This window comes from Syngnathus acus, chromosome 19 (genome assembly GCF_901709675.1).
Source record: "Syngnathus acus chromosome 19, fSynAcu1.2, whole genome shotgun sequence".
NCBI classification, from domain to species: domain Eukaryota; kingdom Metazoa; phylum Chordata; class Actinopteri; order Syngnathiformes; family Syngnathidae; genus Syngnathus; species Syngnathus acus.
The window spans coordinates 6,048,727-6,066,160 of NC_051103.1; the positions used below are offsets into that span (position 1 = coordinate 6,048,727).

Sequence of the window (17,434 nt, forward strand, 5' to 3'; positions counted from 1 at the left end):
GTGTCTTTGTTTTGTTCACCGACATACCGACAGCACTTGGCGAGGAGATGACGTAGCCCAACCCGGGAGTTTGTTAGCTCGCAAGCTAGCAGGTGGCTAACGCCAATTGCTCTTGGACGAGACGCGAAAAGTTCTTTGACAACAATGCTTTAATATACATTGCAACCAGTGGAGGCTTTAAAAATATATATTTTCAAAATTTAAATATAGATGTTACGTTTGAAAGCGTTGTGGAATTTGACTGACAGCTAAGCAGGGCGTGGTTACGTCCAATTGAGCAGACACGCCCACAAATAAAACGAATATTTAAATTTGGCAAAATTGTAAACAATACTCTGTGATGTGTGAAATTTACAAGTTTTTTATTTTCACTTTAAAGGGACAAAGTAGTGAACCAGATATATGAGCACTGAAGCGAATTTGATCAAATTTTAATCCATTAAAGAGAAAGTCAAGTCAAAAATGTTCTTTCCAATACGTTCTGTGCCCGGACTAATTCAAACACGGTATTCAGATTAATATTGCGTTTGTGGAATATGAATTAATCAGAAAAAGCCCATCCATTTTCATCAAACTCAGAGCGGTGAATTCATATTCCACAAACGTAATATGAATTAATAATTGCATCACACTTCCAGCCTGTGCTCAATTGCAACAAACATTATACCCCCAAAAAAATCTAACTGAACACCTCACCGAAACAAATTTCATACAAGGGCTCCAAAAATAAATGCCACCTTCCTCCAGTTTTCATGAAAACACTCCCTTTGTAGCATCTGCTGAACTTATATAGGGGAGTGACTAATCGCCTGTCTGAACATGTTAATAGCGCAGATGACACCTTTCATTAGCACGGTGACTAATGGCGGAACCACGACCCATACGTCCACTCCTGGTTCAGCACAGAACTCCTCCCGTTTTGCTATCTCGGTTGCCATATTGAGCCGTCACAATCCAATATATGATTCATTTATTTCACACATAATGATACATGGCTAGACAACTGTACACATTATATCAAACTAACAAAAATAAAGAAATACATAGTTGAAACGCGAGAAGCGCAAATGGCATCGAACATATGAAAGTTACACTGTAAAAATGCAGTTCTTACAATTGTCATACAACCAGACATTGTTATTATTGATATACTGTACATTTCCATTCATTCTACTCATCCTCGGTGGGATGTTGGATCCCGTCCGTTTTGCTGCTGCGGAGAGATGTCGAAACGTCATTAACGACGGCGTTTATGGCATGATTATAGTCACCATGAGCGAGGAGGTCATATCAAATTCCTGGCTACGGATCTGCTTGAAATAACACATAGAAGTCAACACTTTTATTTTAGCCGCACATGTTTTTGCATGGGAATACCGCGTCCTTTTTGTGAAACATTAGTTGGAACATGATGGCATTGTAAGAATTGATACGATTCAAATACCAAGTAGCCGGCTGTTACAAAATACATAATACACCCTCGGAACACAAAAAATCGTAATGAGTACTACTGAAGCAACAGACAGAAGTTGGTCAAACAGAGATCGCCGTTTACTGTACTACAACCTAAATAGACTTGAAGCCAATTCAAAGATTCACAATGAGTGTTGCAATTGAGCCCTTATGTTCTCTGAGAAGTAGCCAAACTGAAAACATGTATCATAACCAACCTCCCCAATCTCCGACCCCGCTCGTTAGTCACATAGAAACAAACTCTACCCGAATATACATCCACCCCAAAATATCTCTGCGTCCGAGTTTGCAATGATACATATTTAAATGAAAATATATTTATATAATTTGTGGAGTTTTCACAGTAGGTTGTACTGCACTGTACCTTTTTGTCCATCTACGTATGCCTACGTTATTGTCACCTCAGGGGGGGGGGGGGGTCTATTGAGTCACTTCAGAGCAAATGTGGCTTCTTTTTGAGAAGAAAAATGTCTCTCGGATTTCATATCTCCGTAATCTCTGCCATCTTCAGCGTGGTAAGTACTAGTGTGCATGTCTTCCATCTCTCCGGGCCAACAATGATTTAGGGCCCGATTACTTCCAAAGACTTGTTTTTTTTTTTTTCGTTTTTTTTTCCCTTTGACAAGACAGTTTGGAGAAAATGCAAAAAAAAAAAAACATTTGCTTTGGCACAGATTTACATCGTAGCAATGTCCATTCCTTGATCTCCTTGGCCGTGAGCGTTACGACAGACACAAGTGGCCCACTGTGGCTGGGCGCACCGTCACGGACGAGTCTTTGTGTTTGTGTGTCGCCGCCACCGCCGCCGCCGCCGCCGCGTCCCATCTATCCCGTCTCCCGGCGTAAAGTCAAAGCACTCTAGTGTCTCATCATTCCGAGCATAAACCCAACATGAATCCCCTCTCTGTCCCACCGGCGCTTTTAAATCTGAGTCTCCTGGACATTTTCCTTTGAGTTCCCCTTGAAGAGAAGCGGCTCCATTTGGGGATTCTGGTTCTGGCCCATGAAACCTTTAATCGATCCGTGTAGGCCCATGGTGGGCATCGGGAGAGACATGGGCAGAGGCGGCGACATTGAACTCGGGTTGACGTTGGTGCCGTTTCCCGAGGACATGAGCAGATTGGCTGTGGAGATGGGGACGGGCGTACAGGAGATGGGGATTTCCTGGCCTTGCTGGTTCTTGTGCATTCCTCCCGATCCCATTCCGTCGGGCCCGATACTAAGACCCATCACGTTGTTGTTGAAATGATGGGTCTTGTAGTAGTGGTGGTTCAACGTATCCGAACGGCCGATGTTGGGTAGGTTGACTATTTCGGGATGATGTATCCTCAGGGTTCCCTCTCCGCCGCCGGCGTTCATGGTGGACCCGCCCGAGATACCGCTTCCGGCGCCGGCTCCGATTTCGTCTTCCACGTTGACGATTTCGATGGCTCTGGCCGGGCCGTGGTGCTTGTGCAGCTGGTGTTGCTTGCGGAGCTTATAGAAGACCACCAACATGACGGCCGCCATAAACGTAATGGCCACAAAGCAACCGATGATAATCTTGGTGGTTTTCATGACGTCGTCCAGGCCGGGAATGTTAGTTACGTCAATTATGGACACGGTCACGGCGTTCTCCGTGGCTCTGTTTGCCCGCGGGGACAGCGAGGAAAGCGAAGAGAGAGAAGGGGTTATAGTGATGCCGTCTAAGACCCCTCGTTCAACAGTAGGGTTCGGGAAATCTATGAAGGTCTCGTTGATGTACTGCCTGGCCGAGTTCTTATCGTCCCCGCCTCCCACCGTCTCGACTGTCTCCACAGTGACGGTGGTGAAGTAGCTGTAGCTGTTGCTGGGATCCGACGCGGAGACGTTGAGCACGGCGGTGGCGGTGGTGTTCCCCGCCGAGTTGGTCACCATGCAAGTGTACTGCCCGGTGTCCTGCACGGTCACGTTGGTGAAGTTGAGCGTTCCGTCGTGGAGCACCGAGATCCTGACGCGGTACGACCCGTGGGTCATTAGGGTGCCGTTGGGCGTGAACCAGTTGACGGAGGTCATGGAGGTTCCCGTGCGGCACTTGAGCTCGGCGGCCATGCCCTCGGTGACGTTGAGGTCGGTGGGCGGTTCCACGATGACCGGGGCGTAACAGATGAAATGGCTCTGATCCAGTTCGCCGATGTACTTGCCCTTCAGGCCCGGCGGCGCGTGACATCGGGCGCAACACGTGGTGTTGCTGGGAACCGTTTCTTTGAGCCACCAGCTGAGCCACAGAATGTCACAGGTGCACGACCACGGGTTGTGATTGAGGTGGACCCTCTCCAACTGATGCAAAGGCGTGAAGAGGTCATGAGGCAGCGAATGAAGCGAATTGTGGGACAGGTTGAGCTCCTCCAAGTTTTTCAGATCATCAAAAGCGTTGCGCTCAATCACCGACACCTTGGAGTGCATGAGCCACAGCTTTCGTAGAGACACCAGGCCCTGGAAGGATCCCGGCCGGACGATCCCCAACTGGTTGCCCGACAACTCCAGCTCCTCCAGTCGTACGAGCGGGGTGAGGTTGGGGATGTCCTTCAAGCCGCACATGCCGAGATTCAAGAAACGCAAGTTGACCAGACCTTCAAAGGCGGCCTCGGAGATGAAATCCAGTTTCCTGAGTTCCCCGAGATCGAGACGACGTAAAGAGGGAACGCGGTGAAAGGCGAAGGCCGGCAGCGTCTCGATGGGGTTGTTCCGTAGCCATAGTTCCCTTAGCTTGCTGAGGTACTCAAAGGCCTGCGACGGTACCACGGTGAGACGGTTGTCGAACAGCTCCAGCGTGTTGAGGTTCGGCAGCCCATTGAACGCTCCCACCTCGATCTGCCGGATGTGATTCTTGGAGAGCTGGAGGATTTCCAGATGCCGCAGATGTTTGAAGGTGTCAGACTTGATCACCTGGAAACAGAAACACGGCCACACATTTGTAGCACCCCGTCTCAAAAACGCAACAACTCCCGACGTGACGTGGCGCTCACCTGAATTGTGTTCTCCTGGAGATTGAGGTATCTGGTGTTTTCGGAAATACGGTCCGGGACTTGGTCTAGGGTCTTCCTGGTGCAGATGACGCGGCTGGCCTGATTGGAGCAGCTACAGGGGACCGGGCAGGGGGGTGCCGCTTCTGTCAGCTGAGGTCCATGGTTGTGGAACCACAACAAAAGGTGGACCAACCAGAGGAGGGGGGAAGGGGTGCAGGGTCTGGTCACCATGACAACACGCATGGCAACTGAGTCATGACCCACCCCTACTGCCGTATGATGTTATAAATTACCTCCTAACAGGGGGACTTTAAGTGCTTATTTTTATGTCCATATTTTATGCTCTTATGCTGTTTTTCTCCTTCAAGTCGACTGCTCAATAATTTAGAAAGACGGGTGTAATGTTATATTAAAGAGACTCTATCTTTAATAGATTTTACTTTGCTCACGCTTCTATGACTACCAAGCACCTTGATCTTCCTTGCATGTCATTTTAAGAGAGCATGTCCCTTTTTTGTTCCCATGACAATTATTAGTAGAAAATTATATTTGGGAGCAATTTGGTCTTCTCCGCAGAGGATGTTTGTTTCTTCTCACTGTGGAAGGAGGGGCTGGGGTGGGGATGGGGTAGAAGAGAGAAAAGGAGAAAAAGAAAGAAAGGAGGTCAAGTCATGCACAGTGCGCCAGCTTTGAGATATTAGCCTAACACATTCATGCAAGGATGCCCAGGATGGAATTTAATTATGAAAATATTACAACGTCCTGTTGCTGGAGACAAGCAAGGTCAGACTTCAATTTGTGAAGTCTTTCCAATTGTGGCTTGTAGCACAATTAGACGCTGAGCTGCCATTTTCTTGACGTTCAACTTAATGTTGTCATCTTGAGATGGACACCCCAAAACAAATGCAACAATGGGATGAATCTTCATTTAAGATCACGCAGACATCATTAAGGAAAAAAAACCGCAATATTATTAACCTGTTCACAAATGACACCCTAAATTAAATTAGAATTATTATCGACACACAATTAGAGCCTTGCTTGAGAGCCTGTCGTGCACTTTTTTTTTTTTTTTTTTCTGGGGGCAACCAGAAATGCCTGCAAGCATCAGCAGACTCACTAAATTTAGAATTGCTCGGGTTATTTCCCTGGCAGTGATAAGAGCAAATGTTTTCGAGACATGACGACTCGACGGTCGCCGTCCTTGTGCAAATCTACGTGATAAATTTTACTCTTGAGCAAACGGCGGGTTTTCGCATTCACGCTCCGATGGCGGCGGTTTGCGTCTCCTCTCCGATGCAGCGACGACGCATGGGCTCCTAGAAACACGGTTGCTGTGGCAACCTGCTCACTCACCATCTTGTGTTTTTACTGTCCAGCGCCCCATTCCACGTTATTCTATTTAGCGGCGCTTGATGAACGCTTGCCACTCAAAAGACATAACAAGCTCCACTGCACTTAAATGTAATGGAATATTTATTCCTATATTTATGTCCGCGTTTAGATGGTACAGATTGCAAAGGCGCTTGCCAGAGAGCAAAAATAATTCAAATTGGAAGATCATAACATCTACAAGGTCATCATCAGTCTAGGAGGGGAAAAAAAAACAGAGCCGAAAACTGTTATAGCAGCTATTAAAGAAATTCATGAGGGAGTGTGTTTGCTAAAAATAGACTTGTTTTTTTTTTTTTTTTCCTCAAATGTTCTGCACATCCCACAGATTTTCTCACACACCCTCATCCAGGCACACATTGTATAGAATCACACCAACTGTTGTCAACAACAGATACACAAATAGAGCGACGCCTGTGTGCCGTTGCCCTTTTTTTGTTTTTGGAGGCGACCCGCACATGACAGCTTGATTCAAAATGGAGGCTTCGGCCCAATCAACAGCTAATAAAAGGCTGAGTTGAAAAACAGAGATTCATTTCCCATTAACGCAATGAAACAGTGACAGCATTCATACAGTGCACTCTGGGTCAAAGAGAACCCAAATTGGGTCAAATGGTTAACGAGGTTGACGATTCGACCCAGCATGTTGAGTCATTTTCCGATTACACAACCCAATGTGATGAGTTGAAAAAATTCACTCTAACTAACCCAATCAGGTGGTTCAGAAAAACAACCCAGCATTTTTTTTATGGTTCTATTCTATTAGGGTTCTAAATCGGCCTTCTTGCAATGCAGCTAAAATGGTGCAAATGCATTTTTCCTTCAGGCCAAAAAAAAAAAAAAAAGTCGATTATTTCTTCCTTCAATGCACTACCACACACGAGGGATATTTAAGCGGCTTTGGTAGGTGTGTGGTTTCTTTCCACAGCCTTGGGGGAGCAAAAACACATTATTCACATGTTGAGGACCACACAAGGTAACAAACCTTTCACTGTGTGGAGAGAGAGAGAGAGCGAGAGAGAGAGAGAGAGAGAGCGAGAGAGAGAGACCTTGACACTGAAAGCCTGTTGCCTTGACATGCCACCCTCAATCGCTCCACCATATGAGACGAGTTATATCTCATGAGATGCTCTTCAGCTAATAGAATACTCAACTCGTTTTTTTCCGGAGGGGGGGGGGGGTAATGGTTGAATCATGACATTGCTGACACGCCTGCATTTTATTTATTTTTCTCCCTCCCGTTGAAGAAAATTCTCAAAGGTGTATTTCTCTCTCTTTCTCTCACGCTCTCTTCTTTTTTTTTTTATCTTTGTTGCTCTTTGGTGTTGAGAGCAGATTGCAACAATGTCGGTATTGATTATTCGATCAGGCCTGAGAGAGCGCTCAGTCGTGAAAAGACAAATTAGCTGCAAGCTGCTGACCAATTGCTACAAACCAATCACATTGTGATTGCATCAAGCCTTCCCACAACACAGTCGTTAAGGTTTATGAAGAGGCCGGAGGAAGAAAAAAAAAAAAAAAAAGTGGTGTGAGTTGTTTTTGGTGAGGGGGGGGGGGGGGGTCTATCACAAGGCCCGATGAGATGATGGTGTGCATGGAACACAAAGCGACACAGGTGCATCGGGGCCAACATCATCTACTGTAACTATGACAACACTAGATTGATTCAGGACGTGGGAATCAGGGGAGGCAGAAATGCAGCTTCATGGCGATCATCACAATCAAACGATTTTTTTTAATGATTCGATCAGCGATGAGCACCACTCTCCCCTTCGATATGGACCACAATCGAACAGAATGGCCTTATTCATCTTTGCAGCTGCACTCACCATATACGGCGCACCTTCCTCCAGAACGCAATTGAAATTCTGAATAGGCCTAATTCTGCACATGCTGCATTACAAAATGGCTTGCACCCGCTTAATGACAACTGCACCCACAACCCCCCCACCACCCTACCCCACCTCCCTCGGCCGTTTCTTTAAAGGCAATGAAATGTGCTTACATAATACATTTGCTTTTTTTGATTTAACCCCCGCTTTTCCTTTTGCGCGTCTAAATTATTCATCCCGGCTAAATTGTCATGCATCTCTGCAGCTTCTGCACAATTTGCCACCTGATAATCTTCTTCGTCGGGATGTCATCGCGCACAACGCGCCGGCCATTTCATCCTTGGCTTTAAACGTACACACCTGCACAAACATGCACTTACCTCGGCGTTGCGGAGTCTAACGTCGATGTTTTCCCTTCAACATCCTCATCAGCGCTCGCTCGCTCGTCTGTCTTCCCCCCCACCCCCCCTCACCCCCTTTCTCCAAAATGGATTGGCTTGTCTCCCGGGCTGAGAGCTGCCCTCTTCTTGTTCGTCTTGTCGGCTATTCCGCAGCGCCAACGCAACGCGGGGGTCTGCACGGCGGCGGCGGCGGCAGCGGAGGTGCTGCTGGTGATGACGGCCGCTTACACCAATCCACGCCGACAGGCACGCGTGACAAACAATTGAAGGAGGCTTGAAAGGGAGAGAGGGGGGGACAAAAAAAAAAGCATCAGTTGAAAGGCCACTGGGAGACGATGATGTTAGAATGATCACATTGAATTGAAGGAGGACGACGTTGCATGCGCGCGTCCGTTCATCCTTGGAGAAGGCGCGCATGCAGGCTGCGCACAAGTTTTTTTTTTTTTTTGCGCCCGCGTCTTTACGCACATTTCGCATGTCACCCTCTCTGAATCCCACTAAGAGCAGCTAAGATGCGCTTCTCGTGGCTACACCTGCAGTCATGGAGCCATTCAAGCAATTCATCCGCATGAGTTATCTTGTAAAAGAGAAAGCAAGATGCTGACACATATTTTAGTCATGACTCAAGTTGCGGTGGGCAAACTGACTCGATTAGAAAGTAACTACTGATTGACTGCTTTGGAAAGAACTTGATTTTTGCAGAAGTTCATGGTTAAATTGTAGTGACCTCCACCTCTAAATATCATGACTAAGCAACATTGTGTGAGCTACTTTATTTTTACTTCTTTACTTGTTAATAATTAAAGCAACAGACTTATATAGATATTGGTTTTCTCACAAAAAAAAACATTTGGTGAGGGGTGGGTAGACTTTTTTTCCCCAGTCGATATGCACTTAATCCGGCCTCTTGGATTCAAATCACTTAAAGAGATTTCTGTTGTGCAGACAGTGCAGAAAGCATTATGTGTGTGCGTGTGTTGAATTGGCCCCTACACATTTAGTGTCTCCGCTCATCAGTTCTTGTGCTTTGACTGCCCTCCTGACTGTCAGCTCCAAGTTAGCCCGTCTTCCCTCCGTCCTAGCCGGCACTAAAAGGTCAAAGGACGCAGAAGACCGGTTATGCTTCAGCAAAGACCCCCAAGATGTGCACCCTCCACTCGCTCCCTCCTCCCTTTTGCACTTCCCCTCCCTGTGAATGCCGTAGTGAGCATTGTTCACCAGCGCTGGCTTTTTTTTTTTTTTGCTGAAAGCCGCACAGCAATGAGGTCTCTGTGCCTTTTCGCCCCCCCCCCCCCTCCTCCTCTCGTCTACCCATCCCCCCTCTCTCTCTCTATTAAATTTCCAGTCACACAGCGGTGCAGAGGATATTCCTCCTTTCCCTTGTCCCCCCCCCCACCCCCCAGCTGAAATCTCAGCGCACAATCCGGCCCGCGTCCCGACCTGGCCGCCTTTCAGCGCTCGGCTCTCCTCCCTGTACATCTTTTTGCCTTCCAAGCTCCCTCCCTCCAGCATCCCAGCCACCCCCCGGCCGCCACGCCATTTAAAATGACTCCACGCCGCCCCTGCCAAGTCCCCGGCCCGGCCCGGCCCTCCCCTCCTTCCCCCACCCCCTTGCTTTCCACTCCGTGTCCTCACTGTGTCATTGCACACTGAATTTGATACCCCCCATAACCCCTCCCTCCCCCCTCTTGCATCTATGGCACCCTTGAGCATCTGTAGGAGGAGAAGAGGACAGGAACATGCATTTGTTCGCCATGAATAAACATCACGACCGTATTGCTTGCGTGTCATCGATACATGAAAAGCACAGAGGAGGGGATTGTCATCCCTGCATGCAGAGGACAAACGCGCGACACTTTTCCGATGCAAACTAAAGCGCTTCAACTTAGCGCCGTGTCGGGAGCCACGGGAGGGGAACGGGAAAGGGAGGGCGACGAGGATTTGGCAGAGACATGCTAGCGCGCTGAGACATATGTGGCATGCTGATAGCACCGCGGAGGTGCGGCTCACACTGTGAAGCGCGTTTCGGAGGGATGGAAGGGGGGGTGGAGGGTGCCCGTACGCATGTCCGTCAACTCCAATCCCCTCGCCAATGTGGGGGGAGAAAAAGTATCTATTTTGTGGTGGCAATATACGGGAGGATGAGAGACAACAGTGAGGAAAAACCCCGGTGTCACAGTATCTTAGCAACTGCCTCCATCTCCTTGGAGACGGAGGGCTGACATCATTTCCTGTCTGGGAGAGGAGAACTCACTTTGAGTGTGTGTGTGTGTGTGTGTGTGTGGGTGTGGGTGTGGGTGTATGTGTGCGTGTGTGTGTACTTTCATACACCAAACACATCATTATTATTATTGCAAGAACTGCATTGAATTGCATACGTGAGGTCTATTACAACAGTTCATTTTGAAATTTCAAAATATAGGGCAGCATTTCAGTCTTGACAATGTTGAGGGCTTTGCTAGCGGCCTTTTAAACATTTTGATCCTTCACTGTCCTCCTGTGGTCAAACATGAGAGTTGCAATCACTTTCAAGCCACTATTACTGTGTTGTTTTTTTAATGTGCGAATGCTGAAATTCTAATATTCAATATCATTCCACATTTTCACCACTCTCATTCAACCTCATTGTATATTGCTCAATATATTTTAGTATCATTCCAAGGTGAAATTACAGTCATTTGATCAAGTGCGTCAGACAGAAGCTACATTTAAGCTATCATAATATTATAAAATAATATGTGAATATCTAATAATGGAGCGCAGTAAAGGTCACGGCCACAATGATAACTGAATGTCCGTCTCCCAAAAGGATTCTGGAGGCCTGATGCAAATCTCCAGAGTCAGCAGAATCCAGTTAGGGCATTATATACACATTATAGAGATCAGCATATGATTCGGAAAAAAATCCCACAGGAGTTAGATGCATTTCATAGATCATGCTTCTGCAGCGTATTTATATTTCATCTTTCTGCCTCAGCTGTTATTACATGGCAGTCTATTTAGTCGATTCAGGTAATAAATACCGATTTAAAATGTGAAGCTATAAATACACATACTGATATTTAGAAAACGGCAATCGTTTTGAAACACTAGTTTTATAAAGGCAGAATATTGAATCTCAAGATTGGCCAGCCAGCAAATACATTTCATTTCTAACGTCAGTATTTTCACACAAAATGGTGTTATCCATTTCTCACCGGTAGGTGGTGCTGTTGTAGCAGTTTTAGCTTTGGCCAAATCTTTCCACGGCCCCCTTCATCCACCTAATTCTAATTTCTCCTAACTTCCGGTCCCCAAACAGATATCACATTAGGAGAAATTAAAATCAACTTATCTTAATCACAAGTAAATTTGAGTGATTTAGATGAGCACGAGTGATGACTATTGTCCCCTATATGATAAACATCACTACACCTGCAAGAGGGTTGCACCGATAGATAATAGATGCACTTTATGCAGCGTGGTGGTCCCCTTGGGTCCATTTACGTGCCCAAGAGCGGCACTCAATAAAAAGAGCGGCACTCGATAAAAGAGCTTGGAGGGTGTTGGCTTTATGGGGTGGGCGTGAATGATTTCTGCTAAGAAGCCATCGCTCATCAATCTGCGAGCATCATCTGTATCAGAGTGGTGACACTAAGAATCCCCAATCTACCCCACCTCAGGCCACACTTAGTGCTGACAAACGAGCTGAGCCGTTGGCACAGTGGGCAGCGAGAAAAATTGGCTTTGGGGAATTCTCCACCAGACAAATGGGAGATAAAGGAAAAACACACAGAGGAAAGAAATCAAATTATTTTGAAAAGAACAAAGTTAAAAAACAAATAGAGACTTTAATCGTAGGATGGAGTTTTAACCAAATATACTACAATATAATACAATATAACATAATATAATACAATATAATATAATATACATTATTTTAAGAGCCATGCTGCGGGGCAAAAATACACATCCACGTAAAGTACTGAACCGAAACCCTCCAATTTGAGGGTTAGCGGAGGTTTTTAATTGCTTTGTCGCCCCCTCGTGGTTTAGGTCTGAAGCACATGCTTAAATCATTCTAAATAAAATATAAAATGTTTCAATATTATTTTAACCATAAGATAATAATAAATAAAATAATAATAACAATAATAAAAAAGATTATTTTTAAAATATTTCATTTTATACTATTTTATATAATATTATTGTATTAGACTGTACCGACTAGTCCTGCAGAGGAGTCAGACTATGTAGCCTACCTAAGTGCTTAAGGCCCTGCCACATAAAACCGCCACTGCGACTGTGCAGTCTGTGATAGCTGAAAATAAGCCATATGCCCTGTGAACTGAACTCAGGATAAACTGATTTAAAGCATCCATGTCCCTGATAAAAAAATAAATAAACAAGCAGAAAACACAAGCTGCACACTCAGCAGAGGTGATTATAACATTTAATCACAGACTCCTATCGTAGCGCCGTGTACTTACTCGCTCCGAGCTTTGATTTACCCGCCCTCTTGTGAGGAAAAATCTCATTCACGAGACGGATTGCTGAGGGGGGGCCTCCGACTGGCCCCTATAAATCATTCTTTAATCAGAGGCCTCCGAGATTGGGCGCAGGCGCCCTCGGCAGCAGTGCGGTGACACCTCGACTCCTCCCCGTGTGCTAGGAGTTTTTATCTTGGCGTTTCCCCCCTCCGGGGGTTGTCAGTCCGCTCGTCAGGGAACGAAGAGGGATGACCTGACCGGTGCCCTTGCCCAAAAGCAAAACACTGTCACGGAATTAGTGTCTGTCAACGGAATTCGGCTGTGTTATTCAGCGGTTTGCACTAACCGAGTCTAGCTAAATATTAGCTGACTTCGGCAATGGCTCGAAATAGCATCGGTGAGGTTAACGCTGCAGCGATTAGTATTTTTGCTTTTTTGTCTCCTCTCAAGCAATGCGACGTGGTTGTTTGAATAGATAATTCTTTTAGTCTTCGGAGTGTCTCAACAGATTGTGATGTTGTAATTGCTGCATACATCCACAAGGCGGCGGGGCATCTATGGATTGCTATGATATGTTGTCATGAATGGACAAGTCCTAATTGCGATTGATATTTTTGCACTGGGCTGAATTGATGCAGAAAATATTCTGTTGGAGTGTCTGCTCGGCGCTTGCTGAGGAGTGAGTCAAGTCTGAGTGAGAGCCCAGCGCGTGTTTAATGCAAAGATGCTGCGACGTCACTGACTTTTTTTTTTTTTTTTTTTTATAGCTAGAGTGTGTGCACGGAGCTAGACGAAGTTGTCAGACTGCGCGCCTCTTCCCTCCCGGTGCGTCATGACCATGGCTACGAGAACCGGGCACTCTGAGGAGGCTTTTTTCCCACACCCCAACATGGGAAGTTTTTGGATGCGCATCAGAGGAGCTGGAATGCAACATTTTCAAATCTTTGGAGACAATAGGCACGGTTAATTAGAAAAAAATGTACTGTTGGTATCCATGGAGAGATGGCATGCGCGCTCGTCTTCAATCGCCGGCTTACAAAAACATCCGTATGCTTGTTGTCCCTGCTCCTTTCCTACGTGGGTTACTGCGCCTTATTCCACGCAGACCCCCTCATGCCGCCCGTCTCGGGGGATCCGGCACCGAGCTGCAATCGGAGGCTACCAGCCGATGGAAGCTGCGCGTCTCCACCCCCGTCTGCCGTGGAGGCATCCAGGGTGAAGGCAGCCGGGGGGCCGCCCTCAATTGCGCTTCACGCCAGGAGCGACACGCCCAGCCCGCCTATGGGCCACCCAAAGTTCGGCAATAAAAAGTTGCCCAATGCCATCATAGTTGGCGTGAAAAAAGGAGGAACAAGGGCAGTTCTGGAGTTTATACGGATCCACCCGGACGTGAGAGCTGCGGGGACTGAGACGCACTTCTTTGACAGGCATTATGACAGAGGGTTCGAGTGGTACAGGTAAGGTCACAGAAAAAAACATATATATAATGATATATTGATTTGACTAAATATTTAAGATGGCGTATATAATGGTTCTGTTGCCTTATTTAAGGGACACTATATTGGAAAAAGCATCTAAAGATATATTTCTGTGCATATATTTAAGCGGTACAGAAAATGGATGGATATAAATACATTCACACATATATACAAATAGATACACATTCCTGTGGAAGAATATTTAATTGTTTTACCTGTCATTAGTATGGATAGCTGATCAAAAATTCATTATTTGGGTTAAATAAATATTTAAGGACCAATTCTGTGGATTCTTTTCCTATAATGATCTCTCACATCACACTGGAATCGCTACTTTATGTAAGAAAATACACAGTCAATTTCCCTCCCAAGATAAAAAGTGCAATAAAAAAAAGGTAAGATTGATTTTTCCAACATGTGAGCAAGCGACTGAGTCGTTTTTTCTTTTTTTCAAAGGAGAAGCTGAGCTGAAAGTCTTGCCACTATTTCTGTTAATTAAACCACTTGTCAGCCATCGTCAGCCAACTTGTACTTTCCCCTTTCCTCCGCAAAGAAGTTGGGGAATGTGTTGATTATCGATCCCTAACTGCGACATGAAGGCCCTTTAACAAAGTCTGGCCTCATTAAACGGCTTGGTTTGGCGAAAGCCTGTCAGACATTTTATGAGGCTAACCCACACGATCTATAACGAGTTATTTTGGAGGTGTACAACGTTTCAGATTGAAATCATATCGCACATTGGTTCTCGTTAATGATTTGCCGTCGAGCCGATGACAATAATTGGGCTCTTTGGCGGTGTGATTGTCAGCTGCCATAAAAGGTCAAATGCTAGCTCGGACTTGAGAGGTTTGGGAGACCTTCATAAACATACGTTTGCGTCTGATGAGGAAAGGTCAAACTGTGGAGCTGGAGAGACATTTATCGACCTAGCTTTGCGCAAGTTAAAAGGTGAAGCTAAAGATAGCTGAAAGTTTACAACAACCCTCAGGACTTTTAGCGAATTTTTTAAATCATAGCTGGGCAAAAACATTGAATTTTTGGTTTTGGGATGTTGTGACAGTAAGTTAAAAACGACTTGAGCAATTAAAGTAAAAAAAAAATGTGGCCCTTGAGCACAGAGGTCAAGGAAGTATGTTGAAGTGATACATCTTGACAGATAGACAAGCTTTGTGTCATTCGCCTGGGTTGTTAGTGGGAAGTTAGCCTGCCTGTTTGCAGTCATAATGTGATTTTATTTATTTTTTCTCCAAATGGATTCGACTAACATTTCTCACCCATTTGAGATCAAGTAGCCGCCAACATGGAGACTCCGGTGCTCCACTTTGTCGACCTGTCAGGAAGCGAGCTTCGTCACCTGCTTTCCGGATGCATTGCGCGTGCCTTCATGGTGATTTATTGCTCTGGAAGCGTGCTACGCCATCGAGCTGTGTGCGACACAATTCTCTAGTGACGGGCTAGTGCACTTCATTTGCAGCGAGAAACTGAGTTTATGGCCAGAAGGAGCTTCTAAGCTAAGGATTTGAAGTCTTAATCAGTCCCGGGAAAAGTTTTGCCTAAGTAGTACAGATCTTGGTGCAGAGGAGACTCTGGCAAACAAGTTCTGTTCTTGAGTTAAAAGTAATTCACTAAAATGTCAAACTATTGCCATTTTCCATATGAAGAGGACGTTGTGTCCTCGGTATTTGAGTCGCTTAGCACGTCAAAAGAAAGCGCTTGAAATAAATAATTGAAGTGAATGTAAACAAAAAGTCCTCCTTTTGCTTTTTGGGGATTTTCTTCAGAGCTTCAATGCCAAGGACTCTTGAAGGGCAGCTCACCATGGAGAAAACGCCGAGCTACTTTGTGACGAAAGAGACGCCGCACAGAATCGCCGCGATGTCCCGAGACACCAAACTCATCGTGGTGGTTCGCGACCCTGTCACCCGAGCCATCTCGGATTACACCCAGACTTTGTCCAAAACACCTGACTTGCCGAGCTTCCAGGAACTGGCCTTCCGGAACCAGACTTTGGGCTTGGTGGACGCGTCTTGGAACGCCATTCGCATCGGGCTGTACGCCCTCCACCTGGAGAACTGGCTGCGCTACTTCCCTCTAGCTCAGATCCACTTTGTCAGCGGCGAGCGGCTCATCACCGACCCGGCGGGCGAGCTGGCTCGGGTGCAGGACTTCCTGGGGCTCAAGCGCATCGTCACGGACAAGCACTTCTACTTCAACCGCACCAAAGGCTTCCCGTGCCTCAAGAAACCGGAGAGCAGCGGCTCGCCTCGCTGCCTGGGCAAGTCCAAGGGCAGGACCCACGTCCAGATCGACCGAGACGCCATCGAACAGCTCCGGGACTTCTACAGACCCTTCAACGTCAAGTTCTACGAGATGGTGGGTCATGATTTTAAGTGGGAGTAGATATGGAAAATCATTCTTCTGAAACCTGGCAATCATGAAATTAAATTGTAACCTCCAAAATGTGGTCAGTATTCTTCTACGCTCACATTTGGTGTCATTTCAGCATTTGCAACAAGTTCATCAGCTGGTGTCAAAATGGCCGCCAAGTACAAGTTACCGAGGAAACTTTTGGTTTCACTATGCTTGTATGTCACAAATGTGTGAAATGTGTTAGTGGGAGAAAAAAGAAAAAGATGCACAACTTACCTTTCTGGGGTGAAAGATTCCAAGCTTGGCTCAGGCAGCAGATTCCAAGTCATCCAAAATTGGTAAAAGTTTTCCCCAAGAGTAATCCACACAAGAGTCTCTTAGGGTCATCTTGAAACATTGTCCTTTCTTTCGTGCCTCAAAGGTGTCACCTGTATTTCCTTCCCCACTTCCTGTTGCTTTCTTCTTTCCTGTCTTCTACTTCCCTTTAAATGAACAAATAAAGAAAAAAAGAATGCGCCTGTCAGGTTTATTTCGCTGACTGAATAACTGTTAAGAGAAAAGTATCAGCAGACAAAATCAGAAGTGAGACAGAATATTAATTCTATGCTCGCGAGGAGTGCAGTACAGATAGCTTACAACAATCTCACTACACTAAATATCTGTTTGCACACCTGCTCTTTTTATTTGGATTTGCCCTACCCACAGTGTGAGACAAAAGCCCCTAAAGGGAAGGGGGAAGGCATGTGGGCTTTGCCTCGTAAGCAAAAAAGCACAAGGTGTTACATACTTATATGGCAATATAGGAAGAAGAATTTAAACGATCAGCAACCATTCTTTGTCTCTGTGATAAAAACAGGAAACGTGATGTTTGCTTGTCGTTCCATCGAGAGTGTGAGACAGCGGTGAGGCGTGTCGTTTCTCGAAATGGTCTTTGTTAAAGAGGAACTTGCTGAGTTGTAAGCCGCGTCCTGTCTGACCCAGCTGTAACCTCTCTCCTGACCCAGCCGTAACCTTTCTCTTCTGTGGTACATC

The 17,434-nt window shown here is 46.0% G+C and overlaps 2 protein-coding genes across 2 annotated transcripts; one reads left to right on the forward strand and one right to left on the reverse strand.

Moving 5' to 3' along the window:
* Positions 1-345: 345 nt before the first annotated feature.
* Positions 346-8,516, reverse strand: lrrc4bb (leucine rich repeat containing 4Bb). The gene is made up of 3 exons (XM_037278499.1): positions 8,065-8,516; positions 4,461-5,071; positions 346-4,380 (listed from the first exon to the last, which is right to left on the reverse strand). Exons 2-3 carry the CDS (start codon positions 4,701-4,703, stop codon positions 2,395-2,397), a joined length of 2,229 nt encoding a protein of 742 aa, XP_037134394.1. The 5' UTR covers positions 4,704-5,071; positions 8,065-8,516; the 3' UTR covers positions 346-2,394.
* A 4,174-nt stretch (positions 8,517-12,690) lies between these two features.
* On the forward strand, positions 12,691-16,920 carry LOC119138473 (heparan sulfate glucosamine 3-O-sulfotransferase 2-like). Its single transcript, XM_037278535.1, has 4 exons — positions 12,691-12,951; positions 13,322-14,011; positions 15,814-16,621; positions 16,653-16,920. Exons 2-3 carry the CDS (start codon positions 13,557-13,559, stop codon positions 16,430-16,432), a joined length of 1,074 nt encoding a protein of 357 aa, XP_037134430.1. The 5' UTR covers positions 12,691-12,951; positions 13,322-13,556; the 3' UTR covers positions 16,433-16,621; positions 16,653-16,920.
* The last annotated feature ends 514 nt before the right edge of the window (positions 16,921-17,434 follow it).